The sequence below is a fragment of the Callospermophilus lateralis genome, chromosome 3 (genome assembly GCF_048772815.1).
Source record: "Callospermophilus lateralis isolate mCalLat2 chromosome 3, mCalLat2.hap1, whole genome shotgun sequence".
Lineage (NCBI taxonomy): Eukaryota > Metazoa > Chordata > Mammalia > Rodentia > Sciuridae > Callospermophilus > Callospermophilus lateralis.
Window position 1 is genome coordinate 75435907 of NC_135307.1, and position 17656 is coordinate 75453562.

Here is a 17656-nt window from a genome sequence, read left to right on the forward strand (position 1 = left end):
ATTTCTTACTACCATTTTATATAACTCTTTAATTGTTACATGAAATTTCTGTGTATAATAAGTCATGGAAAAGGGAATATTTAATTTTTAATTGTGAGATTGATAAACCTTTCTCCAGTTATATTATAGGCTCCCTAAAAGTTAACATAGTGCTTTAAGCTTCCTAGGGATTCAAACAGTGCCAGGCACACAGTAGGTAGAGAGCAAGTGTAGGTGGAGGTATTCTATAAGGGAAGAATCCACAAATGCTAAGAAACTTTGTTGAAAGTACAACCACCAAATTGGGGGAAAGGAGTGGAATAAACCAACATTAAAAACTAAAATGCAACTATAAGGGGGAGGCTTTCTACTTAAGCTACATTAACTGTCATTTATACGGCTGATAATTAGAAAACATGCAGCATTGATTTCAGTTCTTGTAATAACGTTTTGTACATATATTCTTTTACACTTTGAGGGAAATAAGAAATGTTGTTCTTTAGTGCAGTAGAAGTAATTGTAAGTCTAAACCATTTTCTATTGCTGTGGAATGGCCAAAAGTCACAGCATCTTGAAAATCCCTGGACTACAGGTAGCTCCTGACTCATGAGGGCCAGACTTCATGATTTTTCAACCTCATGAAACATATGCATAAAACCATTCTGTTTTTCTCTTCTTAGACAGTATTTAATAAATTACAGAAGACATTCAATACTTTATTATAAAACAGGCTTTGTGTTAGATGATTTTGTCTAACTATATAGGCTGCTGAAAATGTTCTGAACACATTTAAAGTAGGCTGGGCTAGGCTAAACCAAGATGATGTTCAATAGGTTAGTTGTATTAAATGCATTTTTGAGTTATGATATTTTCAACTCATGATGGGCTTACTGGGACATCATCCCACTGTAAGTTGAAGAGCATTCATATTCTGCATGGCCCATGCCCAGGGAAAGGTGCTCTTATCAGGTGACCATCAGAACTGAAACAAGGGCACAGACTCTGCTTATCAGTGTTAATACTTTGCTCCTCTCTGTTTTCACCAGTTTCTTCCATTTATTCATGTAACAAACACCTATTGTGTGCTTATGATTGCTGTTCTGCCCAGGGTTGGGTGTATATATATATATATCTCCCTTATTTACTTTAGCACAACCCTCAAAGGTAGATATCATGTATGCTCCCAGTTTACAAGTGGAGACCTCGTTCAGAGTGGTTAAATAACACAGCCAAGTTACAGTTAGTAAACTGCAGGTCTGGGATTTGGACCTTGAGAGGGCATTGACACCAAAGTCCTTGTTCTTTCTACTTTGTCAAGTTGCCTCTCAGGAGCTCAGTGTGTGTTTGATAGAGGCACAAGTGAACAAATGACCCAAAGGCTTGCACTTTTGTTGAACACAACTGAACCACCATAGACCATGCAGAGGAGTAAACAATGACATTAACATTATGTTAATGAGATAGTAAAATTCAACATTGATATGGCATAAGTGTTTGAAAGAAACTTTCTGGAGAGAAGATCTGAGATCTTTCATCTCCTTTACTGATATTTTTAAAGAGGGCTTCAAAACCTTTCTTTTTCCAGAGGAAGTAATCTAGCCATTTGGTTAAATCTGCAAGTTCTTTGTCACTCAAACACACTATACAGGGGTTCCAGGGTTAAAAAGGCAGGTCAGCCATCTATGAACTCCCTTCCCCTCCACTGGGCTGGGTAGCCACAGCAAGGAATAAGTGCCTGGTTGACTCCAACAAGATAACCATCTTGCAGATGCAAAATCTCAAAACCTGATCAGGAGTATATAAGTCAGTTGATGAAAATGCATGATGGCCCCAGACTAATTTCAAGACAAATGAGATAAAACTGAGCCCCTTAAAACATAAAAGACCAAGTTTAAAGAGGGAAGGCTGCTCAGAGATTGCACCTCTTCCATTTATCAAAGAATTTTGTAACAATAACTTGATCCCTTTGCTGACCCAGGAAACTTGGGACAAGAGACAGTCATCTGCCCACATGTGTCTGCAATGATATCTGCAGCCATCACTGTCATCACACCAAGGCTGGTGAAACTGTTCTTGCTGGATTACTAGCCTGTGAAAGACATTGACTGCCATCGAAACCTTTTACATAATAAGTTATTGATGTGCTAATCACCAAATTCCCCAAATGCTCAAGTTACCCGTATCTAAATGTAAAAAGAGAAAACAGAAATTTTCAAAAATCTCTTGTAGCAATATCAATGCAACATCTTCATTATTTCCTTGTGTATTTAACTAAGGTACCATTTTCAATTAATGTTGTTATAATTCAACATTCTTAAATATTTGAGATAGCCCTTGAAAGAGGTTCCTTAGACAAAGATTCAAGTGGAGGTAGAGGTCCAGAGGCATCCCTGCTAAATTTTTAACATTCTCATGTCTTTTAATTGGGGGTTCCTGCATGTCGACAGGCACATCAAGTCTAACCTCTTCCCCAAGAAAGTTATCTGAGTGGTAGCATTGTCTTCATGGTAATGCATCAAGGAATACACTCGATGGTAGCTGTTTGCTTACAAATGTGGCTTTATATGGGCATGAATGGTAGGTTGATCACTTTGCTTAGCCAACGTGGGAAGTCACAGAGAGGACTCCTGGCCCCAGTGCCCAGCTGTGGGCACAGCACTTTGCTTTCATAGCTAAAAGAACAAAGGGGCTGTCCTCTGCTCTGCCCTCCCACAGAGCAGTTCCTGACCCACCTCTCCTAAGATGTTAGATGGAGTGAGAAGAAGCCCACAGCATTCACACCAGGCCGCAGCACAGAGCAGCATTCTCAGTTAGCAAACCTGCTCTCCCTGGTGAGGAGCAGAAGTGGCCCCAGACAACTGGGGAATCAAACCAGGAAATGCAAGGGTGGGGACATTCCAGGGTAAAATTTTTTAAAAACAAAAAATACATATATAAAGAAAAGAAGATGCCTGAAGCCACGAGATTGGCTGGTTAACCATGGGTTAGAGTCAGGTTTACAGGATCACAGTAACTCGGTGTTCTCAGTAGATCCCCAAACCTCAGAGTGAAAGACATAGGTGAAAGGCATTTCTACTTGTGGAAAAGAATGTTTTCATCTTTCACCATTTATATTCTCTGTCTTATTTCTTTATTGATAGTCTGTAACCCAAATTTGGACATCACTTTTACCTGCTCAACATTTTCATTTCAAAGACCAACAAATATGGGGTCCAAAGAGCACTTTCCCACAGCCAATTCCCATCAGCCCTTCTTCTCCCAGGGTTACAGGGTGCTCAGAGCAGACACTGTCAGCAGGACATGCCACACACAGCAAGTCACCAAACCAGAGAGCATTAAAGGACTTCCAGGGAACTTACTTGTACTTGTACTGGTTCCAATTGTGTTGATTGTGGTGGGGACGGATGAGGAGGAGTAGAGGGGCACATGGCCATTCTCACACCCCAGGCTTTTGTCCTGCCAGTTGGAGGCATTGATGCAAATCCCAGAGTCCCGAGAGTTCTGCCACCCGTTGAGCTTGTCATCAGAGTTCTGTCTTTGGTGATAGTAGTGCGTCTGCCCATAATCCACAGAGTCCGAGCGGCCTCGGCTCTGGCCGCCGAAGCTGGTGGAAGTGCGGTCCTCCAAGTGATTCAGCCACATGGCTAGAGCACTGCGGTCTTCCAATGAAGTGGCCGGATGTATCAACGCATAGGACAGCAGCTGTCTGCTCTCCTCAATGTGCTGGTTGTGTTCAATAGAGTGTGCCAGGATTTTGGGCAGCAGTTTCATATACTCTACTTTTGCGTCGAGGTTTCCTGGCTTCAGCAAAGGCAGGTGAGTTAACAGGAGGGAAATCACTTTATCCTTGGATTCTTGTTGCCATTGGTTAATGATTCCTGCAAAGGAAAACACACAGGGTAAATGAGCAAATACACTCACAATGACACTAAACACCATGCTCTAAATTTAGAGAATGTCTATGGATTAGAGCCCCAATCTATGCAATGTGGCTAAATTTTTGCAAAACAATCTGTGCATCAGATTGGTGAATAAACCTCAGATCTCCAGGGGTCAGGTATTTCAATGAAACACAGATCAAAAATTCTGAGATGTTTGGATGCTCGATCTCATTCTCATTCACATCTCCAAAGAGGTTATATAATGTTGGTCCAAACAAAATTTACAGCTGTTTTCCTTAGAAAATTCCTTAGAATTTTCCTTGAAAATTCTAGCCCCACCCCACAAATGGATGGGGGATAAATCTAAGAAAATCTCCATAGACAAGCCAGTAAAATCAAGCACCCCCCATACCAGTGTCCTGGAGGTGAAGGTTGCCTCTCCACCCCCAACTCTCTTGAGAAGAGGTTTTAACCCTGGCAAAGGGATTTTTGTAAAATAAGTAAAACTTCTGACATGGGGAAATCTGTCAGGAAAAGAAAGGACTTCCTCATCTTGGTGCAGTAAGACTGCAGCTTTCTCATGAGAAACTGACTCAGAAAAACAACTATGGACTCAGAGTAGATGAGTCACAGATCCAAGACTCAGGTCTAGTGGTACCTCTGATCCCACATGCTAAATACATTATTTTTCTCTATGTGAAGGTCTGTTTGTTTCTATTGTGGTAAAATACACATAGTATTAACATTTTAAGTGTACAGCTCAGTGTCATTAAGTGCCTTCACAATGAAGTGTATCCATTTCCAGAAACTTCCATCTTCCTAAACTGAAACTCTGTTCCCATTAAACAATAACTCCATTCTCCCTTCTCCCCAGCCCTGGCAAATCACCATTATATTCTGTATCCTGTCTCTATGAACCTGACTGCTCTAGGGACCTCAGACAAGTGTAATCACAGTGTTCGTCATTTGGATTGCCTTAATTTGCCAAGCACCATGTCCATAAGGTTCATCTATGTGAAGATCTGTTTCAAGCACACTCACAAGGATATCTCTTGTCCCCTCCCACTCAAGACATAAGCAACACACTCTGTCTTGATTGACTTTTGAGCAGTGGCTTATTTTGGAAGTTGGGCAGTCCTGTGGGCTGTTACACAGTATATGCAGAGGTAGAAAGGGTTCCCATACCCATAAACTACAAATGCATTCACCTGTACTGAAAGGCTCTTCAGATCACTGGAAAGAATGTTTTCAAGGAAACTTACAGTGCTACAGTTGGGGTCTTGAATGTCTCCCAAAGGCTTATGTGTTAAAGTCTTATCCCCCAGCTTGATGCTATTGGGAGATGCTCGAAACCTTTAAGAGGTGGGACCTAGTAGGATATTTTCTGGTCATTGGGGTTATGCCCTCGAAGGAGATAGTGTGACCCCATCCCTTTCTCCTCCTCTCTTTTTGTTTCTCAGCTGCCATAAGGTAAGCAGCTTCCTCTACATTTGCTCTGGCCATGATGTACTTCTTTGCTACACGTCCTAATGCAATGGGACCAACTGATTGTGGACCAGAAATTCCAAAACTGAAAGACAAAATAAACCTTTCATATTTTTAAGTGGATTGCCTTAGGTATTTAGTTACAGTGACAGAAAGGTCTCTAAAAGGGCATGGTCTTTGGAGTCTGGCAAATCTGGGTAGAAAAATCCCAGAACTGCCACTTGGTTTGTGGTGGAAACTTAGTAAGTTATTTTGCCTGAGTTTCAACTGCCTTGTCAGTCAAGAGTGACCAACAGCCTCTTCCCTCTTCATGCTCTTGGATTAAATGAGATAAAGTTTCAAAAGAACCAGTCAAGTACTTGAATTGGAAGAAGTTCCTTCTACTTGTCTCTGCATTAGCCAGAACCACATTAGATTGATGTAGGTGATTTGGAGACAAAGTTTTTAAAATAATTTAGAGAAAATAGACACCACCCAGGGGAAGTCATTAAAAATTATGAAAATGTTGGAAAGAGGTAGAAAATAAAGCTGGGTGCAGTGGCACATGCCTATAATCCCAGTGGCTCAGGAGGCTGAGGCAGGAGAATCACGAGTTCAAAGCCATCCTCAGCAAGAGTGAGGCGCTGAGCAACTCTATGAGACCCTGTCTCTAAATAAAATAGAAAATAGGGCTGGGGATGTGGCTCAGTAGTCAAGTTTTCCCCTGAGTTAAATCCCCAGTATCAAAAATAAATAAATAAATACATACATAAATAACTGACTGACAGCATAAAAAAGAAAACGGTTAGGGAGACAGGAGGTATTGAGTGTATAATAATATGAAAAGATGCTCAACTCTTCAAATGGGGATTTCATTAACTATTTGAAGTTGAAATCACCAAACTGAAGCAGGTGTGGGGAGTTAAAATAGGACATGGAGAAGAACTGAACTACCAGAACAATAAAAAGACTCGGAGGAGTCACCAGGAAAGAGTCCCGGATTTCTGTCTTGGTGGTTTGAATACTAAAGCCAGATGATCTAGAGTAGCATTGTTCAATAGTAATATGATGTGAGCCATACACAGAATTTTAAACTTTCTAGTAACCACATTAAGAGTAAAAAGAATGAGCTAAAATTAATTTTAATGATATATTTGATTTAATCTAATATATCAAAATATTATCATTTCAATGTGTTTTACATGTAAAACTATGGAGCAATTTTACTTTTTTTTTTTTTTTGCTTTATATTAAATCTTTGAAATCCAGGGTATATTTTATCACTGACAGCACATCTCAACTGAGTCCAACCATAATAACAGTGCCCAGAAGCTTGGTGGCTACTGAACTGGCCAGCACAGGCTGGAGATATTGGATGGGAAGGCAGGCGGGAGGCACAGATGACCTCAGGAGGTCCCTCCTAGCTCCCTAGCTCTATATTTAGCTAATGGCCACTGGACACAGGACAACCCTCATGCATTCTACTAGGTACAGTCTCTTTTGTAAGCAGCCCTGGGAGATGAAATCAATTCTAATGTTCTCATGCATACTTTGTGTGCAAACACCAGGCATGTTTTAAATGCTTAAGATGAAGACAAAATCTATTCTGTAAGCTCAAGGGTCTAAAGAGGTACTGGAGAGAAACAAAAGAGGCCAAGAGAAAGGTAAACGTATTATAGGTCAACCATGATCAGAGGGAGCCAGAAAACACTCTTGAACATGTACATTTAAAAATGAAATTTGGGAACAGCCTTTAATAAAAATGCACAAGGCTGAGGAACTTTCTAGCTTTCTGCTAGGTCATGTCTCTGTTTGGATATTTTACCTGTTGACAGAGGATCAGTCTAAAAAAAAAAAATTAGGGGGGCTGGGGATGTGGCTCAAGTGGTAGCGCGCTCGCCTGGCATGCATGCGGCCCGGGTTCGATTCTCAGCACCACGTACAAACAAAGATGTTGTGTCCGCCGATAACTAAAAAATAAATATTAAAAAATTCTCTCTCTCTCTCTCTCTCTCTCTCTCTCTCTCTCTCTCTCCTCTCTCACTCTCTCTTTAAAAAAAAAAAATTAGGAATAAAAACAGAATGTAAATAGGACTCAAAGTTCAAATTAAACATATAACTGCTCCCTGCCAGGGATTAACCTGGCAGGTTAATACAGCAAAGAGGAAGGAAAATGAAAGGCTGCTGGCCCTGGTCCCTTCTAGAATTGAAATGACTGTATTCTGGGGACAGGGATTGGATGGGCTGTGACATGGTCAGGAAGACAACTATTGCTTTTGTTTACTACTTCGGGAACATGAAAATAAGGTGGCCTGCTGAGGGCTAACCACACCTACTGAATCAAACCATTTCTGCTTTTGCTACAGCTGCCATTGCTGACTGCTAACAGCCTGAGTGTTTTTAGTGTGTCAGGCACCCTTCTGCACCCTGTGCATTTAATTACTCATTTTAATCCTCCCAGGAAGCTTGTGAGGAAGGTCCTATAACTAGGGTTATTTTACAGATGAGTACCAGAGGTATAAATGGGGCAAATTACTTGGCCCAGCTCCCTGGGCTAGTGAAGTGGCAGAATGGAGGTAGGCAGATAAGCTTAAAAATACACAATGGCTATCGTGCTAGAATGGTCTGGCCATAAGCTATGTTAAGGTCTGTAAACAAGTCATATTGACACCTGTTATTTTGCCAGAGAAATGTTAGAGTCTGTAAACAGGTCTACATGGTGCCTGACAAAATGCCAGAGGGAGTGGTTTGTGAAGTAACAAAAGTGAGCCATTAAGTGTGGAGATTCCTTATTGGTTGACTGCTGTATCTATTTTATGCTAATTAGATAAGCTGTGTAAAATGTATAAATACCGCTCCTGTCCTACAATAAGCGGCTCTCACTCCTGCTGTATCAACGTACACAAGTTATTCGTCACCCCCCGGATATTTTGCTACAGCCGGACTGCAGCAAAGCTATATTTAAAGTGCACACATATGTAGTAGTTATAATAATATTAATATAAATATATTAATAGAGTATATGGTTCAGCAAAGGAGTTGGCCAGCCAAAGAAATGTAGGAAAAAGCGTTACAGAGATGATATAGATGATACTCTGTGGTTTTAAAATATGCCTGCAATTTCTTTGATACTCCTCTCTTTGAAAGGTAGAGTCTAATTTCCTGCCCTTTGTGTGCAGGCTGGATTCAGTGAGTTACTTCCAGTGAATATGACAGTGTGGAACTTCACAATTCACTGTGGCTTTCACCTGGCTCTCAGACTACCCACTGGGGGAAAGCCAGCCGCCATATTGACAGACCATTCTAGCAATCCAGTGGGGAGGTCCTGCTGGTGAGGAATGGAGTCTCCCAGCCAGCACCAGTCTTGCCAGCTATGCAAGGAGCCCTCGTGGAGGCAGATTTCTAGCCCACATACACCTTCAGATGACTGTGGTCCCAAACAACATTTTCGAGGGACCTTGAACCAGAATCACTCATGTTCCTCATCTGCAGAAACTGTGTGCAATTACATGTTTACTGTTTTAAGCTGTTCATTTGAGGGATTGTTTAAGTGGCCAAAGATAACTAATACACTATCCAAGTACCCCACTAGGTAAAAGAATGCTTAGCCATTTGGCTTTGAGTAGTTCTATCCTTCCAAGTCCTATTTCATTCTGAAATAGACCCAGGAAGTTAACCTGGTGCCACTAAGTAGTCACCTGGCTTAGCCTCCCTTGTCCTGATCATTCACTCACTATCAGCCTTTGAACTTTGAGTTAGCTTCCCAGGCGCCTTTAGGGAAAGAGTGAAGGAATCAGAGACTTGAGGTATTTCTGGATTGGGTTGTGGTAGTTTTTCAGGGAAACTTACCAAATCATTTCTGATTATGATTTGGCTTCCTGTGAAGGCCTGCCTACAGGGAGAATATGTGCTGATTATACAAACTTGGAATATGTCTGGTCTCACTAATGATGGTTCCTCGAGGCAAATTAACAAGCCAGCATTGCAGGGTCCACCTCTCCCTGCCTTCTAGTGAGTAGGAGTCAATCCCTCTGGATGAGCTCCCCTGACACTGTGAGCATCTTTACCTCCACACAGAGGCCAGATCCCACATGCAGGAACTGGCCATGCTGGCTAGGTCCTGCCAGCTACCCACTGGCCTTTGTTATGGTTTGGATGTAAGGTGTCCCCCAGAGGCTCACATGTGTGACAGTGTGAGAAGGTTCAGAGGAGAAATGATTGGGTTGTAAGAGTCTTAACCCAATCAGTGATTTAATCCCTTGATAGGGATTAACTGAAGTAATAGGGTGTGGCTGGAGGAGGTGGGAATTAGGGCATGGCTTCCAGGGGACTCTCTCTCTGCTTTCTGATCGTCATGTGAGATGTTTCCTTTTGCCACACACTCCACCATGATGTTCAGTCTCACCTCAAGCCCCAAGGAATGAAGCCTGCTATCTATGAGTGGAGACCTCCCAAACTGTGAGCCCTCAAATAAACTCTTTCTCTTCTACAGTTGTGCTGGTCCTGTTATTTAGTCACAGCAGCAGAAAAGCTGACTAAAACAGCCTTCTTTATTATATCCACATTGCCTTCCAGACAGCAGGGAATCTTCACTGAGATTTATAGTCAACACATTCTCCCCATTGGGGAAGACCAGGAATCCTCATAATTTTCAAATAATTGATCCCTTCTGAGATGCAGTCTCAACTCTAGATGCTTCAGGTACTAGAGGCTTCTAAATTTAGTGCATCTCTACACAACTCACAAACACAACCATTGCCCACCCCAATATCACCCTATACAGGAAGCAGCATGTAAAACTGAAGTCCCCAAACTGAGGTTTGATGATGCCAACTCACCTCTATTACAGTCTCTGAATATTTCCTATATTACTTTTCTGCCTACAGAGCAGGATGTTAAATGTGGGCAAAAGTTAATGATTTATAATTTGTAAGCCAGTGACATAGAAATAATAAAAGAAAAATGTAAAGAGCTATAATTAAAGACCATGATGATTAGAGAAATGTCCCAATGATTCTTGGAGGGACAAAGTCTGTATTTAAATACCAGGTCTGGTATTACTACACAATGGTATGTCAGTGTTTAAGGGCTCCAGTTGTTAGTAAATTACCCTTAAATTGCTATTTTATTATATGCTTGTTTTCAGTTTAATAACATTTACCATAAAAGGGTTTCTCACAAGTGCATTTAGGCAATTTGCTCATGCAAGAAATGGCTGGGAATTAAGTGTACACACACAAGAACTACTGGTTAAATAAATGTGCTGAAAGGCAGAAAGTAGTGGCTTTAAATGGTTAATTACTCCTTGGCAGAATTTATACTACAAACTCAATCCTAGACACATTAGGTACCAGAGGATTCTAAATTTAGTGCAACTTTGCACAACTCAAAAATGGATGATAGCATCACATAGCAAGCATTTGGTAGGGATGTGAACTGATATAGGGCACCCAAAAAACCAGGGAGAAAAATAGCCAATGCAACATGGCAAACACTGGGATTCTTATGTTGGCACTTGCACTTGCCTTCTGTCTCCCAAGATACTCTTTTGAGCTGAGAGAAGATTTCCCATAGTTGGGCAAAGCCCTGAAAGTGAGGTGGATTAGATCAGTTGTGAAAGGGGGGACCCAGTCAGTCAGTTACTGAGCTTATATAGCTACAAATGGTGCTTTGAACAAATATAAAGGATTAAGATGATGTAAACCCTCTCCCTATGAAACTCAGAGGATGATTTCTGGCTTCAAAGATGCCCTCATCCATTCTCTCTTCCTAGTATTCACACCCTGAGTACATTTCCTCCCACAGTGATCATGGCAGGTCTGTGTGACCAACAGAATGTGGTAGAGGTATTCTGATATTAGGTCATAAAAGGTACTGCAGCTTCTACGGATGGCATTGTGGCTCAGTGGTAGAGCACTTGCCTAGCATGGTGAAGCACTAGGTTCAATTCTCAGATCTGCATATAAATAAATAAAATAAAGGTATATTGAGAAGTTAAAAAAATAAAAACAAAAAAGGTACTGCATATTCTACCTTCCTTTCTTTCTTCATTTGCTCTGGAAAAAATCAGCCAGACCAATTGTGAAGATGCTTAGGCATCCCATGTTGGGGGGGATTCAGTCTCCTGCTAACAGCCCAAACCAGCTTGCCAGCCACCTGATAGCTAGTCAATATCAGGACTACAACTTTGAGAGACTTTGAACCTGAATTACCCAACTAGGCTCTCCCAAGTTCCTGACCCTCACCAAATGGAAGATAATTATGTTATGCCAGAGCATTTTAGAGTAATTTGTTACATGGCAATGTTAACCAATACAAAGAGCTTCATGTTACTAGTTAAAAAAAAAAAAAAGTTAAATGCTTCTGCTTCTTTGATTCCCCAGAAAAAAAAAACACGGAGATCTATAAGTGAACTACATAGCTCATTATAAGCATTAGAGTCTTCTCTGAGAGCAAAGATCATTCATAGGTACCTGACTATGCTCAAAGGACAAGAACCAGGTACCTCTGGCTGCAACAGACACCTACAATAATGCATTTGCTATTCCAGAGTAACCTGGTCATCTCTTCAGTGGGGATTTTCCATCTATAGTCACTTCCCCCCAGGTATGGTATAGATGGATGCTTCAGGAAGAGTTCCTTTGTTCCTGAGTGACCCAGACCATTTGGGAACTTGTTCTAAAATCTCAGCCAAAGGCCAAGTTAGGGCTGGGATTTAACTTCAGTTTCTGACCTCCTCCAGGCTGTGACTGACTATTGCAGGTCTGAGGCTACCCATTCCCAGCCCATTAAACAGGCTAGCTCCTTGAGTCACTAGCCTCTGAGCTGACCTCTGGCCTATGAATATGTGGATGACTCCTATATTTGTGCTTCCAGCCTAGATCTCTCCCAAGCCCGTGTTCAGCTGCATCTTCTACATCTTCAGAGTATCTCAAAGTCGATGTGGCCAAAGCCTACTTCTACTTTCACATTCACCAGATCGCCTCCTTTTCTCTTCTCCCCTGTATCAAAAAACGTCTTCTCTATCTTTCTACTTGCTCAAGTTAGTTGAAACTTTGGAGTATTCTTGATGCTTTTGTCTCATATCTCATATTTAATCTGTCAGTAAATCCTGTGGGCTGAACCTTCAAAATGTATCCAGAATCTGACCACTTCTCACTCATGCTTCTGCATTCCAATCCCCTCCCACCACCAAAAGCAGATTGTCAATCAAAATGCTCATTTTAAAAAATCTTTTTTTAATCGTTTAATACTAGAAGATAGGTCATGTGCCTTTCCTGAGTGTTTCAGTGGCTGCCCATCTGTGATGTTTTTGACATGGTTTGAGCATGTTCTGCAAAGGTTTGTGTGCTGGAAGACTGGGCCCCACTGTGGTGGTGTGGAAGTGGCGGGACCCTTAAGAGGTGGGGCTGAGTGGGAGATAATTAGGTCATGAGTCCACAGTCTTCAGAAGGAATTAACGCAGCTCTGTGGAATCATTGCTAGTTCCCACAAGAGTAGGTAGTTACAAAAAGAGTAAGCCTGGTCCCTGAATTTCTCTGGCTTTTTATGTCACCATGTGATCTCTTCTGGACAGGCTCCTGCCATGGTGATACCAAATACCATAAGGCTCTCACCTGAGGCTCAACTGATGGGGCCTCCCAATCTAGGATTTTAGTCTCTACATCTGTGATCTAAATAAACACTTTCATTTTTAAATTACCTAGCCCCAGGTGTGTTTTTTGTTGTTGTTGTTGTTTGTTTGTTTGTTTTTAACATCAACAGAAAATGGACTAATACACCACTTCATTCTAAGTAAAAGCCGAAGTCCTTGTGATGGTCTATGAGTTCCTCTATGATCCAGCCCGATCCTACTACCATCCCTCTCATCTTGGTCCATCCTGGCTTCCTTTAACATGCATCACACTTGCCTGCTTCAGAATCTAGAACTTGGTACTTGCTATTTCCTCTACCTGGAACCCTTTCCCCCCAGTCCACATTTAGCACAGCTCCATCTTTGCTCAAATTTCCTAGTGAGACCCTTTCTGTCCATACTATTTAAATTGCCCATATCACCACTTCACCTTCTACTCCCTAATCCCCAGCCCTACCTTATTTTCTTCATAGCACTTGTCACTCTGTGACCTGCTGAATTTTCAGCCTCTCTCCACCAGAATATAAATTCCATGGGGGTTGTGATGGTGTCTTCATTGCCTCATGCATTAACATTTCTTTATTAATAACATTTTAATAGCTATAAGATTGTCCCCTGGCATTTTGTCTGAGAGGGTTTGATAAACTTTTGGATTTCTTATTCTAAATGTTAGGTACTTCCTAGAAATTCTTTAAATGAAGACTGATAGACAGAATGACCTACAAATAAAAGTAGCTCCCATTATGTAAAACTAGTCACCTCTTTCTCACTGGTCTCTGCAGTATTCTGATTATGTTTAGCTTTCAAGTCAAATAGAAACAAGAATATGTAAAAGGAAAAAAATGATTAGCTCAATTTCTAAATTTTTGCTACATTCCCCCTTCTCAATATTTTGTTTAAGATAGAAAATTCTGCTAGAAAACAAAAACATAATGGGTGCTTTTCTGATTGTAACTGACACCAATTAAAATAATCCTTATGATTTGAGAGGCTGAGACAGCAGAATTAAATGCTTCTAATACAACTCTTTTGCAAACATCTGCTGAATAAAAGAAAGCCGGTACCATTAGGGTTGTGTTAAGACTGTGGCATGTCTAAATTTTGAGAGCACTAAGTGATTATGCTTTAATAAAATGTCCGAGGAATGGATCTCCTAACACTCATGCAAATTAAAGATGAAAAAAATCATTACCTTACTCAACAAACATAAGACACTTCCTTGTAAACCACACTTGCTCATTTTTTTAAACACCAAAAAACTTTCAGAGAGACTGTGAATGTTCTAAAGGCAGAAAAATTTCTTACTAATCTTCACCCTCACACTCCCAGATCACTAGTGCCAAACCCCCACACACCACAAAGTGATGCTCCAGTAGTTTCTTAAAATAATGAATTAGCAGTCCTCGTGCTGAGCTTGCCCAGGAGAAAAACATTCTAAAAAGGCCTGGATCTAGTATTAGATTTAGTAGTACTTAGAATTAGATCGTATACCACCAGAAGCTCTAGAAATGAGAGCCTTTGGAGCCCACATGGTCTAGGTAGCCTAATTTCAATATGATGTGTTAATGACAAACTCCAAGGCCCCAATCCCCAGTATTATCCAGTTAGGGTAACTGGGGAAGCGTCTTGAGAGGACTGTACACAGGTCACATCACAAAAGAATAGTTCATGCTTGATCTGGGGGGCTGAACTGAACAACAGCTGTTTCACACGACAGGTTTATAAACCTCAGCAAGTCTGGGAAGGGTCAGAGTGAACAAGTTCTACCCCTGACAACAGGCAGCCAGCCATTCTGTATCTTTAAATGATTCTGGACTGTTAAGTCACTGGGTTCCACACTTTCTAAAATAAATGAGAAAGTTCCTCAACAATTTATAGATAAAATTTCCCACCATGAAGCTGGAAATCCAAAGGATAAGTGTGAATATAAGAGACCCAGGGTGTGTTATGTAACTATGTAAATATTGTCACCAAGGAGTAGTCTCTCTCTCTCTCTCTCTCTCTCTCTCTCTATATATATATATATATATATATATATATATATATATATATCCCCAAAATATGCATGGTAGAGATGTTGATAGTGAAATCTATGTATCACTCATTTAGGTATAAAATCTGAAAGAGAAGCACAAGTTACTCTATGGAGGAGAGAATGAACAATTTTGATGAGGCAGGATATTCCAATCCTTGGTCACAAATTAACTTGTACTATATTTGAAAAGAAAGGCCTGGATAACTACAAGGACAGAGTTAGGTGACCCTGGCATACACCCAATGGCATCCTCTTGTCCTCCTCAGGCATAGTCCTGTAGAGGGAGTTAGAGGCACAAGATTACTTCCTAGTTCTGCTCTGTTGGCCAGCTCTGGGAATTTATGCAAAGGTAAGTGGCAAATGGCAGCTCATTTTCACCTGTTGTTTATGTACCAAACTTGTTTTCAGGGTAGTAGGTCTGTTGATGCAATCAGAGTAAGATTTTTTTTTTTTTCAGATGTTTTGAGAAGGGTACTTATTTTCTAATGCTGAATTCCATCGGCAGTGGGTAGCAAGGACAATAGAAAGGATGATGGGGCCATTTCCCTTTTTCTGGGCATCCTGCCAGAGGTTAATATCTGGATCAGAATCAGGAAGACTGATGAGATGAGCACCTCTGGCTTAGCTGACTTGGTGGCAATGCCACAGAGGAAGACAAGAGCTTTGAGCCCATAGGTGTAATGTCTATGGACAAGAGCCTCTGGCTCATCCTTCCTGAATCTCCAGCATGCTGTCTAGAATTCTACAACGAAGGAAGACACCAAAACTGTGAGCAGAAAAGGCAAGGGAAGGGAACGGAGAAAGAACAGAGGGTGCAGAAAAGCAGACCCAGGACAAGAAGGCCTACACTGTGCTGCAAGCTAAGCCTCACACTGCCAAGAATCCAGAGAGAGGACAGACTTGGCTGGAAGGGGCCCCCCTTCCTGAGACAGTGAACAGCCCCTCTAGGTCCAGAGAGTTTAGAAACTTTCTCACCTTTACCCCCAAGATTGTCGGGGGCAGGGAGTATGAACCAGTGAGGTGAAAGACAATGCTAAACTCTAGCCACACTAGTTCCAAGCTGGGAGTGACAGCAGTGGTCTGTTGTTTCATTTTGTTTTAATCTAACTTTCCCACCATGGTGGGGAGGTGGGTAAACTTATTAATCTATCAGATATTTAGCTAAAATCCTTATTAAAGTATATGGGCTGGTGCTAGGATGTCCTTTTCAATGGGTGCCATAGACAGCCACTGGGAAGGTTTTGTACCCATAAAAATGACTTCATGTTCCATGGGGGCTCCCTCCTATAAGGTGAGAGGGGATAGGAAGGTAACTCCAGAGGTCCAAGGCGCTGTGTCACTAAGTGTGGAAGAGAGGTACACTTGGGAACTTGTTAGAACTTCAAATTCTGCTACTGAACCAGTACTGCAGCAAACTCTCTAGGTGACTCAGATCCAAGCTCAAGTTTGAGAACAACTGGTAGAAGAAATGAAGAATATCATTGGCCTCCAATTTCAAGCTTTGAGATGACTAAAAAGCAAGACTGATGCAAAGCCAGATGGGAAAAATGATTTCTCACCAAGAGTAGGGCTGGGAGGAGTCAATCCAAAGAGTGCCTAGGACCTATTTTTAAGAGGAAGTTGTTGGACTTAAAACAAACAAGCAAGCAAATGTCATAATATTTCTAGGAGGCTGATCACTCAAGATTTCTATTCATAGCAGTAAGGAAGCCATGATTTGACCCACTTGGGTTTTGAGAGTGCCATAAGCACAATTAGGACTGATCAAGCCTGGGGTGGCTCATGAACACGATGAGGTGAGAATTTCAGTGCTGAAATATCTTTACCTTAGACTCCCACCCTCACAAACCAGCCCTACACGGTCCCCACCGTGCTGTGCTGGTCCCAGAAGGAGGATTGAGATGGGCCTGCAGAAGCCCAAAGAAACCTGGACATTAGAGACAGAACATTACCTCTAAATGGTTGCTCCGGAGAGCTGTTTGGTGAAGTGTCAACTCACTGGTCTGTTGATGAACCACAGGACGTGCAGCAACAGGAGCAAAATTCTCTTGGTTAGAGGACCATAATATTTTGCTGAGTTTGCAGGGGAGGGCACAGACGCTGTACAGATTATGTGGAGCTGAACACATTACAGTTGAACCAGATGTTAGGTGAAAAAGTTGTGAGTTGATGGAATTATCACATAAGAGATTGCTCCATCTCCTCCCTCTCCACTTTGTCCTCCTCCTTTTCTTCCCTCCTCTGGTGTCTGCTGGGCACAGCTTGTCATTATTGAGTGTCTGCCTGGGCATTGTGATGTCAGAGGCCTGCCCCACAGAGAGCCTCGCTGAGGGTCAAGCAGCCCAGCCCTGTTGAGGGACATGTGATTCTGGGACAGAGTCTTCTGACACTGTGCTTCCTCTATTTTCCTGATAACATCTGACATCTCAAACATTTCCTGAACTCAATGTCCTCCCTGCCCAAACCAATATGGTACTTAGGGGACACTGAGGCACACAGAAACTTGCCCAAGGTCATGCACCAACACCCTGATACTGCCATGAACAGTGCCAGAGCTCCTGATCACTTGTCCACACCAGTCCAGAGGACCCGGCTGCCTTTTATAGAAAGTTTCCACACACCTTCTATTCCTAACCTTGATCACAAGCATCGCTGGTCCACATG

The 17656-nt window shown here is 41.7% G+C and overlaps 1 protein-coding gene across 2 annotated transcripts in view; it reads right to left on the minus strand.

The window, feature by feature from the left end:
• Samd4a (sterile alpha motif domain containing 4A) overlaps window positions 1–17656 on the minus strand; it is a 209572-nt gene that overhangs the window by 84424 nt on the left and 107492 nt on the right. For both annotated transcript variants that reach the window (XM_076850474.2, XM_076850473.2), the window contains exon 3: window positions 3339–3857. In XM_076850474.2, the coding sequence (XP_076706589.1) occupies window positions 3339–3857 (519 nt within the window). The remainder of the gene's footprint in view (window positions 1–3338; window positions 3858–17656) is intronic.